Raw genomic sequence first — 14,697 nt, 5'->3', positions numbered from 1 at the left:
ACCCAGGCAAGGAGGGAAAACCACCACGCAACCCACAGAATCAAGGGAATCTTAAACCGTTGTTGTTTCTAAGCCACTGGGATCTGAGGTGGTTTGTTATATGGCATTTGGTGACCAATACAACCTCTTTTTATTCTTCTGACTTCTCTATAATCTCTGTTTGTTACACAGCACTTGGTGACCGATACAACCTCCTTTTATTCTTCTGAGCTCTCCTTAATCTCTCTTCTGAGATAATTCCCTCACCAGCACCCCCCCCAACAGCCACATTAAATGCAGCCTTCCCGGGGCTTTTCTCTGACCCGCCTCTCGCACTTCTCCAACTTCGTAACCGTGTCATCCAATTCCCTGGTTCCCATGACCCCACAGATGGTGGCAGCAGCTTCATCTCTGTTTCTAGTCCTGACTGCCCTCCTCGATTCCAAATCCGTGTACCCGGCTGCCTGTTGGACATCTCCATCAACATCCCACAGATGCCTCCACTTAGGCTAGAGCTGAACTCACGGTCATCCTTGCGGAACTCTCCTTCCTTCAGTGTTCTCTGTAGTAACATCGCCGTCATAAACCCTCTGACGGAAGCCCAAATCGGGAGTCCATCCTGACTTCCCTTGCCGCTTCGTCCACTGTCGCCGAGATTCACTCATCTCCCAGGTATCTGACTGCCTTCCTCCCCAAGTTGTAGTATTTTTAGCTGTGTGTATATCAAGATTTCATAGTGAAGTCCTGACCTCCAATACATCGAGGTGTGGCCATGTGACTAAATTCCAGTCCATGAAATCTAAGTAGACGTGTTGCAGGTTAGTTTCCTGGCATTTGCCTTATAGATGACTTGCATATGCTCTTGGCCCCTTCTTTTTCCCCTCCTCTGTCTTGCTGGCTAGAATGTGGATGCTGCCATCGAGAACCACGAGGCAAACCTGGGAATGCAGGCTCTGTAAAGTGAAGCCACAGGACAGAAGGGGCACATTCCTGACCCCTGGAGGGCACCAGTACTAAGAGCACCTGCCCAGACTTTTACATGAAGAAATACATTGCTCTCCTGTGTAAGCCACAGTGGAAACCCTCATCACACCCTGGTCCTTCTCATCTGTCTTTCCAAGCACTTGGTAAAATGGGTAAGCCTTTTTCTCTGCAAACAGCTCAAGACATGATGTTGAAAGCAAAAGGTAAAGGACCAAGAAATCTACATAGGGCTTAGTGAAGTATTACAATTCTATTTCATGATCAGTTCATGCATTTAACATTCCCGTGCACATATGTCTCAAGGATTTGATTTGTGTGTCAGTTCCCTGGAGCGTGATTGTATCTGGGGACACTGACAAATTGAGGTTTTAGACCCGAACAGGTAGGGACTGATTCCATTACTGAAGCCCTGTATGGCCAGTCAGCCCGCCTCTCTGTATATTTCCTTCTATGTTTTACTCTCAGCATCATAATGAAGTCGCATAAGGTAGCAGATTTTATTTCCTAACGTGGCTACAATAACCCACTTTCCACACGGCATTCTTCTAATTTGATTTTGATACTCCTCCCATGGAGAGATGGGGTTTCTGTCTCTCCCACTTAAATGCGAGCAGGGGTCACATGAGAGCGGAGGTCATGCTACGTAACCCACAAGGCTGGGGTCCTATAAGGCAATACAACTTTTTCCTGATTCTCTGTGGGGCATACTCTGAGAACCCGGCCATCTAGAAGGAGGAAGCCCAAGCTAACCTGTGGAGAGAAACCAGGACCGCCAACCGCCAGCACCAACTTGCTACCTGGGAAGCATCTGCAAAGGGGACTCTCCAGCTCCCAGCTGAGCCTCCCAGCTGTGGGACACGGAGATGAAGCTCCCCCCTGCCCCCTGCCCTGTCCACACTGCAGATCCAGGAGAAACAGACAATAGCTGTTGTGTAAAACCAGCATGTCTCTTGGTTTTCTGTGCAGCGGTGTATAATCAAAATACCTATTAAATTGTTGCACTGGGTTGTTGGGGTTTTTTTTAACATGAAGAAGAAACATTTTACCGAAGAAATCAGAAATCCTATTAAGATTATGTTACCTTGACGTTGCCGTGTTCAGTGAGCTGTCTATAATCTCTGGAACCAGGTGCTGAAGTGATGTAGCCCAGAAATATCACTTGCTCGGAGCTCCTTTTCAGTAGTTTCGAAACAGCAATAGCCTGAAGTTTCCTGTCAAGGTCATCTCTAAAATGCAAAAATGTACTTCTTTATTGTATTTGCAAGACAATTCTTAAAAAGCGCTAGGTATGTAAGTTCCTGAAGAATATCTTCCCACAGTTCGCAAACCCCAAGTAATTCCTACTTGGATGAATGAATTAACGCTATGCAAATGCAGAAGACAGAGACACCGCGCTTTGGCCAGTCAGGCTGACAGACTCTGGACTAAGAACATGATCTTTCCCCACATATCAGTTGAAGTCAAGTTGATTGAAGTATCTGTTCAAAGACAGCATTTGCTCGGTTTTTCATCAGAAGGAATAGCATCAGTAATCTAAGAGCTGATCACCAGTATTACAGCTAAAGACTAGTAGGCAAATAATAATAATAATAATAATAATAATAAAATATAATTTGGAGAATTGTAAAAATAGAAAAAGAGCCGTAAGAGGAAAATTCCTAACGTTCACAGACCACACCAGCTTTATGGAACCTACTCAGCTCCATCAACTGAACACTTTCTAAAAGCCTCCTTGGCTCTCCTAGTCAAATGCTGGCTAAACATGATGCTTTTATTAGGCTCAGCACTGTAGACGTGCCACTGAGATAATTAGGTAGGTACATCATGCATTTGAGGGGCCTAAAGTCAGTCTGTCTGGGGAAAAATAGGGATATCATATTTGACATTATCCAGCCAGGAAAACTGAAACCACTCTAGGTGTTTCAAACAGGCAGAATTTAGTATAGGAAATTGGTGACCTAAGTGATGGGAAGCAGAACAGGAATCAGTGAGGCAACCAGAGTTTAGCAACAATGAGAAGCCAGTACCACTGGTCGAACTAGAGAGACAACAGGAGGAAATGATATGCCCAGAGTATGCAAGCCAGCCCTGACTGGTGGGAGATGGTGCTGAGGGGGCAGGTGGCCCAGAAGTTGCTGAGTCCACCTAAGGAGCAGTTAGAGCCACAGGAGAGACCCAGCTGCTGCAGAGACAGCAGAGAAAGAAGAAAGAGAAAAAAAAGAGACAGCAGAGAAAGAAGAAAGAGAAAAAAAAGAGAGAGAGAGATGAGAAACTCCTTATGTTCTGTCCTCCTCCAGCCCTCCAGCCCTCCAGCCTTGCACCAGTGCCTTCCATAGGCTAAACCTATCCAGGAGCCAGAAAGCAACAGACTTGGGGCACCTGGTTGGCTCAGTGGGTTAAGCCTCTGCCTTCGGCTCAGGTCATGATCTCAGGGTCCTGGAATCGAGCCCCGCATCGGGCTTTCTGCTCAGCGGGGAGCCTGCCTCCCCCCTCTCTCTCTGCCTACTTGTGATCTCTCTCTCTCTCTCTCTGTCAAATAAATAAATAAAATCTTAAAAAAAGAAAAAAAAAAGAAGGCAACAGACTCTGGGAAATGTGGTTCCCTGCGATGTTTAGGCAAGAGGGAGACAAGCCAGGAATGGATCCAACAGCAAACAGGCAGTAGAACCCGTATAGGCATCTAGAGAGACAGGCAGCTAATAATGACTTAAGCAAAACAAAACCAAACCACAAATAAACAAGCAAACAATGACAAAGGCAGATAGAGATGGCCAAGAACTGTCAAGATCAGAGAAACCGCACTGAGGTAGGATCTGAAGGCAGAAGTAAGCCTAGATAAGAAGGTACAGACAGCTGAGTACTATTAAAAGATGTCTCAAGAAATAGAAGAGTAGAAGAACTGCCATTTGGTAAACATCTTTGATATTGAATATTCACAATGAGAGGCAGGCATTAGCTCTATTTTTAAATAAGGCCGAGGACCGTGCCTAGGGTTATTTTGTAATTTCCGTGTCCTGCTCTGTTCTCAGCCCTCCTGTGTCCCCGGGGAGGCTCACCCATGCAGAAAAGCATCTCCTGGGCTCTCTCTTTTCTGCTGATATCCAGTTAGGTTTGGCCATTGGGAGGCACCCGCAGGAGATAAAAAGGTGGGAGGAGAGAGAATTTGGGGTATTTCTTCCCCAGGAGCTGTATTCGTTATGCTTCGTGGTCTCTCTTCCTGACTTCTATAGTATCTCTTATCTGTTCTTCTGACCCTTGCCATCTTAGTGAGTAGTTCCTTAACTAGGTCTGCGGTGAGTTCTGTTCTTTCTGAAACACGCAGCTGGAATTCAGATCTGGCCAAGAGAATTCCAAGGTCACTGTACCACAGAGAGTGTTTTCATGCAAATATATTTTAGCAATATATTATTGGAAAAAAAAATCCATGCATTTGGTTTCACATTTTCTCAGGAGATTAATTTCATTCAGTGATAATAGTAAAAATATGCTGGGGTGCTGGCTGGCCCAGTTGGAGGAACATGTGACTCTTGATCTCAGGGTCTTGAGTTTGAGCCCCATGTTGGGTATAGAGATTACTTAAATAAATATGTATTTTTAAAAATAGTATATGTATGAGTATAAAGAAAGGAGAGGAAAGGAGGGAGGGAACATGAGGGGGAGGAGGAGGGAGTGAGAGAGAGAACACATTTCTGTTTCCTTACCTGTTAGTGTTTGATCAGCCCAATAACCCAATAACCTGTTAGTATTTGATCAGCCCAATAACCCAATAACCTGTTAGTATTTGATCAGCCCAATAACCCAATAATGTGAGCTGGGAAAAATAATTTTATCCAATTCAGCCCAACAACCCTATAATGTGGGCTGGGAAAAATAATTTTATCCAATTCAGAACAAGAGAACTAGAACTCGCTGAGGTTATCTTACAACAGGACCAAAATTGTAACTACAGACTACAAGTTCTGCACTCTTTCTTCTACGTATATTTATGATGTTATAAGAAAAAAAAAGTGGTGACTCAATTAATTGCAGAAAATAACATTAATTTTAGTTATGGTGTACACCTGAATGCTTCTAAGGAATGCTGCGATTTCCTATCTATTGGTGGTAAAGGGGTATTTGTGTAGTTGGTAATTTAAAAATTTTTGTTGAATCAGCTAATAACATGCATAAAAATTCCATAATTCACTCCTCATATGACTTCCTATTTGTATGCTCTAATCACTAGGAAATGAAATCTCAATATTTATTCACACTAGTGATTTTTTACTAGTATTGTAGAAAACAACGGCAAATGGAAACATGTAATGATAGCTTCTCAGTTTATTCAAAGGATGACCATCTTCATGTCACCTGTTGGGGGGAGCTACAGTGCTCACAGACAGGGCATCAACAGAGCAGTGACTCCCGGGGCAAAGACCATGCCTAGTTCTGTGCCTGGAACACAGCAGCTGCTTGATCTGTGTTTGATGAGGCCACTCTTTTTCACACTATCCAACAGACCTTACATTTAGGGTTCTCTGATTTGGTTTAATAACAACGCCGGTATGAACTAAGCACTATATCCATGTATTTTGCATGAGATAATATCTCATTTAATTCTCATAAGAACCCTAGAAGATCAGTATGTTACAAATGTGACAATGGAGGCCCGAGACAATTAAATAACCTGGTGAGGGATACACCTTCAGTTAGGATTCAGAACAGAGGGTCTGATTTCCATGCTTTCCCCGGTCTGGAATTCCATGCTTCTAGCCACTCAAATACACTGATTGCCTCCCTGGAGTTCCCGCTCCTCAGGGTTAGCTAGCATTGTTGCTGCCATTGTCACTGCACGTGTGCACATAGGTGTGCACATCCTCACGCAGGCATGGGTATATGTGTGCATGTGTGTATTTACCAAATCAAGTGAACAAGTGAGAACATGGGAAAAGTGTGGTGTTGATTAGAGAGCTTTAAATATGCGGTTGATAGAAAGTTAGAAAAAGTAACCCTTCCCTCCTCTTTTCCAAGCACATTCTGAGGGCTCTCTTTTCTCTTCTCTTTCAAGTCCGTTTACATTTTGGAGGTTAGAAGGAGTTAAACGGAGCAGGAGGAAAAAAGCAAAGGAAAAATGGGAAGGGTTATAGCCAGCCGTTTCTTAGATGAAGACCTTGCAACTTTAAACACAAAAGCTCCTATTTTTTAAAAGCCAAACCCAATGCGATATAAGGTCAGCAGAATGGGTTTTTGAATGCCTGTTCTTGCGACGTGAAAATTATTGAGAGAAACAGAGGCACTTCTTCAAACAGCTTTTTAAAGCGATATGGACCATCAGTATCATCTGTCCTCTAAACACCCTTCCTATTTCTAAAGAGACAAGCAAGGGTCAAGTGACAAATGGTTCACATTATTACATTTGGATGGTTTGTTTATGTTACTGAGCTGTGACTTAGCTCAGAAGATATTCAAGTATGACTTCGCAGATCCACAGAACGCTGGGAGAGAACCAGAAAATACGGGGAGCAGACACATTGGTTTTGTTGAGGCGAAGCTTACAATACAGCGGTGTTGTTCTGATGGTCCTAGTGTGACTTTAAAGCTCTGTGGCCTCTTGTCATTGATGTGGACAGGACCTATATGCCCTGTCTCATAGCACTTTAGGTTAGTATTTTTTTTTAAAGATTTTATTTATTTATTTGGCAGAGAGAGAAATCACAAGTAGGCAGTGAGGCAGGCAGAGAGAGAGGGCGCAGCAAAGCAGGCTCCCCGCTGAGCAGAGAGCCGGATGCGGGGCTTGATCCCAGGATCCTGAGATTGTGACCTGATCCTAAGGCAGAGGCTTAACCCACTGAGCTACCCAGGCACCCCAGGTCAGTATTTTCAATTGTTATTACAGAATGTTTAGCATGGTGGAGTATAAATTATGCACTTTTATCTTTACTTTTATGATATACGGTTGGCATCATTCATGATTTATTCAGTACAAAGTCACTGGTTGTAAGTGTCATCCTTCGGGGATCAATCTCACTCCCTATTCCTCATGTCTCCTTACAGAAGGACTTGCTTAGAAAACCACAGCTGGCCTCTCTCTCACACACCTTTCACTTTTTGGGAGGACTCTTCTAACTAGTTGAGTTTGGCAGAATGAACTGGGTGCGCCTGCCTCACATCCTTCCCCTCTCTTCTCCTTGGAACCTGCCAGCTTGTAGGCAGGGTGCTTCTGGCATATTCTCTCTACCGAGAGGAGAGTTGGACAGGGCAGACTCTGCCTCTCCCAGTAGGTCTGTGGCTTTAGGGGAGTCAGTTTCCTGTAATGCTGGGGGGATGTTTCAGCAGGCCCGTGGGGACAAACTTAAACCATGTTGTCCACATTGGCTTATCAGAATTAAGAGAGAGTTTGATCTCCCTGCCAGACTGCCCTGCCTACCCCTTAGCAGACTGTGAGAACATGAGGGCAAAGGGGATATTGTTTAGTAGTACCCTCAAATCCCAGCAGTAGTAATCCTGTAGGAAAGGGAAACTTCCTTTTTCTGTAGTCTGGTTTAGCATGTGGCCAAGTACGAGCCAGCCTCGAGCCGGGTCTGCCTCATGCTTTGCTGCACCATCCTGTCTGACAAGTCATCTACCCTCTCTCAGTCCACAGTCTTTATCTGTAAAATGGGACTATAATGGTCCTAACTGTGTGCAATAATGCACTTAGCACAGCACCTGCTGAGCCACTATTGGCTCACATGGGACCCTGGTCACCGCCCTGGACCCTCACTAAGGACTGCCTGCATCTCAAAGGTTTCTATGCCTCATTCTTAAAACCAGCTACAGAAGGAAAAATGCTTGGGGAGTAAATTAAAAAAAAAAAAAAGTCAATGCATGGAAATCAAAGTAGTGTGTTAATCATATTTCTTGGGATTCGGGTACTATGAGAAAGACCGAAGAAACGCACTCATGATTCCCAAAGTGTGTCACCACAAAATCCACGAGTTTGCCCGAGATGTTCGCGGTCATCGTGATGGCTGGTGCGATCTCGCCCTCTGGTGACGGAAGAAGGTGATGCTCGGATCGCACAATCGGATACCGGGACAAAACCATGATCCTGCGTTGGAATGAAAAGAAACATGCACATCACCGTGGGTCCCACCACATCATGGAGACAGGAGTAAGCTCAGGTGTTAAAAAAGGGACGTGTCGCATTTCAGGCAAACCACTGAGGGCCATTTAGAGCACGAACGCGCAGTCGGCTAGACAGGGCAATAAATCTCCATTCCTAAGCATGTCTTGCTGTGTCCCTAAGCACAACGCCATCAACTCTGCTTTAATAAACGCTACGGAGACACAGAAAGGGCAGACTTAGTCCTACACAAAATCCGTTTAATGTTGTTACTCTGCCAACATATTTGCATAAACCGTTCTAATATCGATCGGCACATTTGGGAATGTACAGTCTTGCCAGCAAGGACAGAGTAACAATTCACAAAAGTAGAAATTCCAAACTGTCTGATAAAGATATGAAAACATGTCCTACCTTGCTCCAACACCAAGAAGTACGTATGAAAAGGACGAGCAGAGCTCTGGCCTCCGCCAGCACTCTTCCCCGGCTGCATGCACGCACTCTGGCCCCTGATGGAGTCCCTCCAGCAGGAGCATCTCTGCAGCGAAGTTACCCGAATCTACATATGTGTCCAGCTGGCCCTGCCCCATGGGGCCCTCCAGGCTGCACACAGTTGTCTACTACTGGACGTCACTTAACTAACCCAGAGGCATGTCAAGTTCAGCACAATCTGGCTGCTCTGCCCAGTCGGTCCCATCCCATTCTACCAGGCATTCAGGTAAAAACACATTGATGTTGCCCTTGTCCCTTCCCGGCCCCTGACACCTAAACCACCAGTAAGTCCTGTCAGCTCTGTTCCAGAGTAGTTCCAGAATGTGCCCCCTTCTCTGCATGCTCAGGGCTCCCGCTGTCACCTCTCACCTGTCCTAGGGCCTCTACCTCCTCACCTGTCTCCTCGCACACTCCCACTTTTGCCCTCAACAGGCTCTTCTAGGAGCAGCCAGAATGAACTTTTTAAAACGTAGATCAGATCAAATGGCTCTTATGTAAAACCCAGCCAATGGTTCCCCATCAAAACTGAATTATTCAGTCCTCAGCATGGACTACGGGGCTCTCTAAGATCGGGGGCCTGCCCTTGACCTCATTTCTTACCAGCTCCCCCTCAGGCCCCACATTCAGGCCCACCATGCCTGATCCTGCCTCCAGTCTTTACACTGACAATTCTGGCCTTTTCCCAAGGCTGGATCCTGGGTCCTTCTCATGGCGGGGCCTTCCCAGTGACCATTCTGACCATCTCCCAGCCCCCACCTCCCCAGTCACTTTCCTTTCCTACGTAGCACTCACCACCATCCCAAATTCTTATTTATCTCCGTGTGTACGTGTTTGTTTTCTGTTTCTTCACACTGGGACGTGAGCCCCATGCACCCAGCATCAGGTCAGACAGGCTCAGTGCTGAAACCTCAGCTCCTACATGGAATGGTTTATAATGCTGAAGAACTGAAAATATCCAGCAACAGGGACACCTTTCAAACAATCACAGAATGTGCGTATCTTCCACACCTCCTCATCCCCCCAGGAAGTCTCCTGGGACATACTCATAGGACGAAGGTATGAAAACATCAACGTTCCACTCGAAGCCAGGGCTGCCTGGTGTTCGGGGCTATGTTCCCAAGGTACACTCACCCCCACGTGTGATCCCGCGTGCTTGGGCCAAAGTCAGTATAGAAACCCAGCTTCTCCCCTAGCCACATGGTTAAGTCATTGTTCCCAATGTAAGGCTTAGAGGCATCACTCTCCAAAATTGTTATGAAATCTGCACCTATTAAGGAAAAAAAAATGCACACAGTGAGTAACCACAGCTGTGCAAAAGCAATTAGCAAAACTTTATTCTTAAACTCTTTGCCTTTCCTCCTAAGTTAAAAAAAAAAAACCCACAAAGTAATTTCTAATGAGTCACTAATGTGAAGCTGATCAAACCTGAGCTATAAAAGGAGATTTCCCCAGGTTTAGAATGTAATTAGAACATAGGATACCTCGAAGACATTCAGGAGAGGATAAAAGCATAGTTTCTAAATTTTCAAGTATTTCTAACCTCTTTCCCCAAATTTCAAATAAGCATAATGCCTTTCTCAAATAGCCAAATGATGCTCAGAAATACCAGAGTGTATGCAACAGCATTTCGTTCTGGGTTTTTCAGTCTGGCCAGAGGTGCCTCGGAGGCCCACAATCAGGACGAAGGTTCATGGAAATTTCTCAGTGACATTAGAATCGAACAGACCCCCAGCAATTTCTCAGAGACGCGGTCATCATTAGGAATAAGCAGCACAGTTTAGTCCTTTCTGTGTCTTGCTCCCCACTCCGTGAAGCTGATCTGTGAACCAGCTTCCCGCATCTGGGAGAGGATGCTTCCTTACACGGATGAACACCCCAGGGCACAGAAACTTAAAAACTGGCGCTTCGGCTCTTGAGAAGAATCCACTTTACAAATGAGCATTGCTGTGACCCAGTCTGCCTTCTAACCCAGCTGCTTTCTGATCGCCAGCAGTGGGTCCCTAAGCAGCAGAAGCCAGCAGCAGGAGTATCTCTCAGAGTGCAGGCAGGACAAGAACTCCCTGCAGATACTCTGGAGCAGACTTTGCTCAGAACCAACTGAATGTATCGCTTTCAAAGATGGATGTGGTCATCCTTCTGCAGCTGTCTCCCAGAGGAAAGCTTTTCTAAGAGATTAGTTTACAACCCAGCAAACCCTCCTCCTATTACTTATGATCTTGTTCATAGATTTTTTTTTAAGATCCTATTTATTTATTTGAGAGAGAGTGAGAACATGAGAGGGGAGAAGATCAGAGGGAGAAGCAGACTCTCCATGGAGCTGGGAGTCCAATGCGGGACTCGATCCCAGGACTCCGGGATCATGTCCCGAGCCAAAGGCAGTTGCCTAACCATATGAGCCACCCAGGCACCCCTTATGATCTTGTTCAAAATAAAAATTAACAATAGCAGTTTCTCAAAACCTGGAACTAATTCCAGGGAAAGACTTACCTGTTTGATTGAGTACTTGAGCCGATCTTTCTAGACTGGACCATCCTTCATTGTCGTAGCCAAACCTAAGAGGCCAGATGGCGGCTGAGACCTCTGTGGTTGGTGCCTGAGGAATAGTTTTAAGGGGAATTTAGGATGACTGTGCTATCATGAGTGCTGTGAAGTGTGTAAACCTGGTGATTCATAGACCTGTACCCCTGGGGTTAATAATACATTATATGTTAATAAAAAATTTTAAAAAAATTAAGAGGACTGTGAACAATGACAGTTTCTTCCAAAATTCATATTTTGGCAAAGGAATTTTCTTAGTGAATTTGCCCATATTTAATTCATAAAAATAGGGAGCTACTTGCTAGATGATATTCTCATAATAAATCTGTGCACTTCTAGCTTGAGCTTAGAAGTTAGGAGGAATATTTGGAAAATGAGCACTTATAACAAGCATTGTTTATAATAGCAAGAAAATAGAAGCAACCTGGCTGTTGTTTCAATAGGAAAATAGGAAAATGGGTGAGTGAGTGGTGTCACATATGTAAAATGGAATAGTCCACAGCCCCAGTAAATGAGTTAGGGCTGCGTATTCCCATATGGGTGAGTCTTATACAAGTGATTTTAAGTTAAAAACAGTAAGTTGAAAAATGTATATGTCAGGTAAAGTCATTTACATTTAGGTAAAGTCAAAAACATGGAAAAGCAGTATCATCTGGGGCTGTATCGTAGGTAGTAACAATATAAAGAAATGTATGAAAATGATAAACACTGTATTCCAGATAGAGGCTACCCTTGCACAGGAGAGGAATGAGATCACAGTGGGGTACATAGAGTCCTTCAACGGATCTATAAAGCAGTCTGCTGGTTCCGAGTCACACATGTTGTTATTCCCCTACTGTTCTGACAAGGCCAACGTTCAGGAGCACAGCCCTTTCGGAGAATTCATCTTTTGGGTCCATGGGCTGAGTCAGAGAATCACCACCCAACCCAAACCATCCATCTCAAAAGAGTACCTAACTGGTCTATAACAGGGATCCTGAGAAAGAGTATGCTGAGAACAAATCCATCATCACAACTGGAAAAGCAACCTAAAGTCAACCATACAACTTCGGACTGGGAGAAATATAAGTAACAACCTCTTTGCAGTGGAGGGGCCACTATGTAACATAAACAGCTCAGTGTTCACCAGCCCTGTAAGCTGGGCTTTCCATCCTTATGCAGGAAAGATTATTCATTTGAGTATCATATAAAGAGAATGGCACCATCAACATGAATTTCAAGAGGCATGATTATATTCATCAAGCTATCCCTTTTTGCAGAACTCTAACTACCATTAACCCTGGATTTCATCACTCCAAAACCCATTATTCTCTCATTCTTCCCCTGTCAATAAATGCCACCACCCTCGACCCAGTCGCTCAAGCCAAAGCATGAAAGTCATTCTTGACTTCCCCATCCAGCAACATCAAATCCATCAGCAAATCCTATCAACTCTCCTTTCAGAATATCACTGACTCTGGAACAACATGGGAGTTAGGGGCGGGTGCTGTGCCCCTGCACAGTTGGGAATCTTTGTCACCTTTGTCACCTTTGACTCTCCTTTGAGGAGAGTGTCACCTTTGACTAGCTTACACTTAACTATTAATCGCCTCCTGTTGATTGGAAGCCTTACCTATAACCTAACAGACAAGTAACACATATTTTGCACATTATATACTGTATTCTTATAATAAAGTAAGCTAGAGAAAAGAAAATGTTATTCAGAACATCATAGGGAAGGGAGAACACATTTACAGTCCTGGACTCTGGTTGTTGATACTGTAAGTTTACATCGTCTGTTTACAGTATGAATCGTGTATCAGTCCCTGTATCACTGCAGATGGTACACGTGTTACTAACAGTAGACATAAAAAATGAAAAGATAATGTGAAAAACAACTTCATATTTGCTTGCAGCTCTAACAGTTCATACACTGAGAATGAAGAAGCAGCAATGTTTGCTTTATGGTAACCTAGTGTAATCGATATGATTGCTTCACAGTAGCCTAGCCTATACGCTGATGAGTGAATCGTTGTAAAATTTTTATGGCACACAGTATTACAGTCATAATTATAAGGCAGTATTGAAAACACTATTACACTTAAAAAAAATACACTTCCCTATAATGATAGATTGATACATAGTTTCTCCAGTTAGGAGAGAGAGAGGGAAAGAGGCATGCTGTACAGTAATATAATTCTTTGAAAGCAGAATTACAGAACAGTAGGAAAATTAAGATGCTATTAATTTTACATTAGATACACTCACCTGCTCCCTACAAAAGGACAGGCTGTCCACTTCCATGTGAGTCTTGTACACACCATTCTACGTGATGAATACTTGGGCGACAACGCCGACGACGAGCTCGAAGGTCTCATACAGTTCTTGCTGTCCGGGTATCAGATTGTCACACAAAGACACACACACGCACAACGGATTTATTAAGTGTGTGGCGTGATGATTATTTTCAATTGATGAAGTGAAAGTGGCGCACCAGAAAGGTCTTCATCCTCCTTGTCTTCACGTCGAGTAGGCTGAGGAGGAGGAGGAGGAAGAGAACAGGGTCGTCTTGCTGTCTCAGGGGAGCCAGAGGTGGAGGAGAAGGAAGAAGAGGCAGGCCCACTCGGAGTAATTTTCTGGAAATATACTGTCACTTTTGTCTGGCTTTCTTGCTTTTCCAGTTCTCTAAAAATGTTTCTGTGTGGTCCAATCCTTCTTGGATTCCACCGTCTGCTTTAGGGTCAGTGTCCTTGTCATCAAAGGATGTCTGTCATCAAAGAAATCAAAAGCCATCTTGCATAATCAGACCCCTTTTGCCGGATTGGCTCATGTCGGTCTGTTTTCTGTCGCTGCTGCTTCCAGATCTTTCTCATTGCCTGGCACTGGTGCAGAAGCACCCATCTCCATCCGGCCATCTCCTGGGCATTCCTCTGGTGTGCTGCCTGTCAGCTCTTGAGTTTCTCCAAGATTCGTATCTTGACACCCTTCAGCCTCCGCCATTTTTGCCGTTACCTACAGTCCCTTTCATGATTCCCTCGACCAGCTCTGTCATAAATCCTGTGAAGTCAAGTACGACATCTGGACACAGTATTCTCCAGTGGGAATGTATTGTCCTGAGCTCAATGGCTTTCAGGGCTTTTGCTAAACAATGGCCTCTTCGGTGGAGTAATTCTTCCAGAATTCCACGACGTCGTACCTGTCAGGTTCTCCTCCACAGCGTTGACAATCGTTCACAGACTACTGTGTGTAATGGGCCTGAAAGGGCCGTATGACTCCCTGATCTCTGAATCAGAGACGTGCGTGGGGGCAAGTAGACCTCTTCGATGACTTCAGTGCTGAACTCACGGGGTCCTGCATGGCCAGGGCATCGTCTCCTATCAACAGAACTATAAAAGGCTGTCCGTACTGGCAAGGTACTTTCTGACTTCAGGAACCAAGCATCGATGGGACCAATCCAGAAAAAGGGCTCTCCGCGCCCAGGCCTCCTTGTTGTACAATCAGAAGACTGGTAGCTGGTGTTTATCTTTTCCCTTCAAGGCTCAGGATGAGCAGCTTTAGGGATAAAGAGAGCCCTCGACTAAGCCCAGCTGCATGTGCACAGAACAGGGGCGTTAGCGCAGCCCTTCCTCTCTTAAATCCTG

General features: G+C 44.7%; 1 protein-coding gene across 3 annotated transcripts in view; it reads right to left on the bottom strand.

The window, feature by feature from the left end:
- Positions 1-14,697, bottom strand: part of CWH43 (cell wall biogenesis 43 C-terminal homolog) — a 63,656-nt gene that overhangs the window by 13,000 nt on the left and 35,959 nt on the right. For 2 of the 3 annotated variants that reach the window (XM_047719962.1, XM_047719963.1), the window contains exons 10-13: positions 11,027-11,132; positions 9,671-9,806; positions 7,883-8,032; positions 2,045-2,189 (exon numbers count right to left, since the gene is read on the bottom strand). In XM_047719962.1, the coding sequence (XP_047575918.1) occupies positions 2,045-2,189; positions 7,883-8,032; positions 9,671-9,806; positions 11,027-11,132 (537 nt within the window). Of the gene's footprint in view, positions 1-2,044; positions 2,190-7,882; positions 8,033-8,461; positions 8,586-9,670; positions 9,807-11,026; positions 11,133-14,697 lie in introns of those variants that run through there. The other variant, XM_047719964.1, reaches the window with a different exon arrangement.

The sequence above is a fragment of the Lutra lutra genome, chromosome 2, assembly GCF_902655055.1.
Source record: "Lutra lutra chromosome 2, mLutLut1.2, whole genome shotgun sequence".
In the NCBI taxonomy this organism is placed as follows: domain Eukaryota; kingdom Metazoa; phylum Chordata; class Mammalia; order Carnivora; family Mustelidae; genus Lutra; species Lutra lutra.
This window is presented reverse-complemented; position numbering and strand designations above follow the sequence as displayed.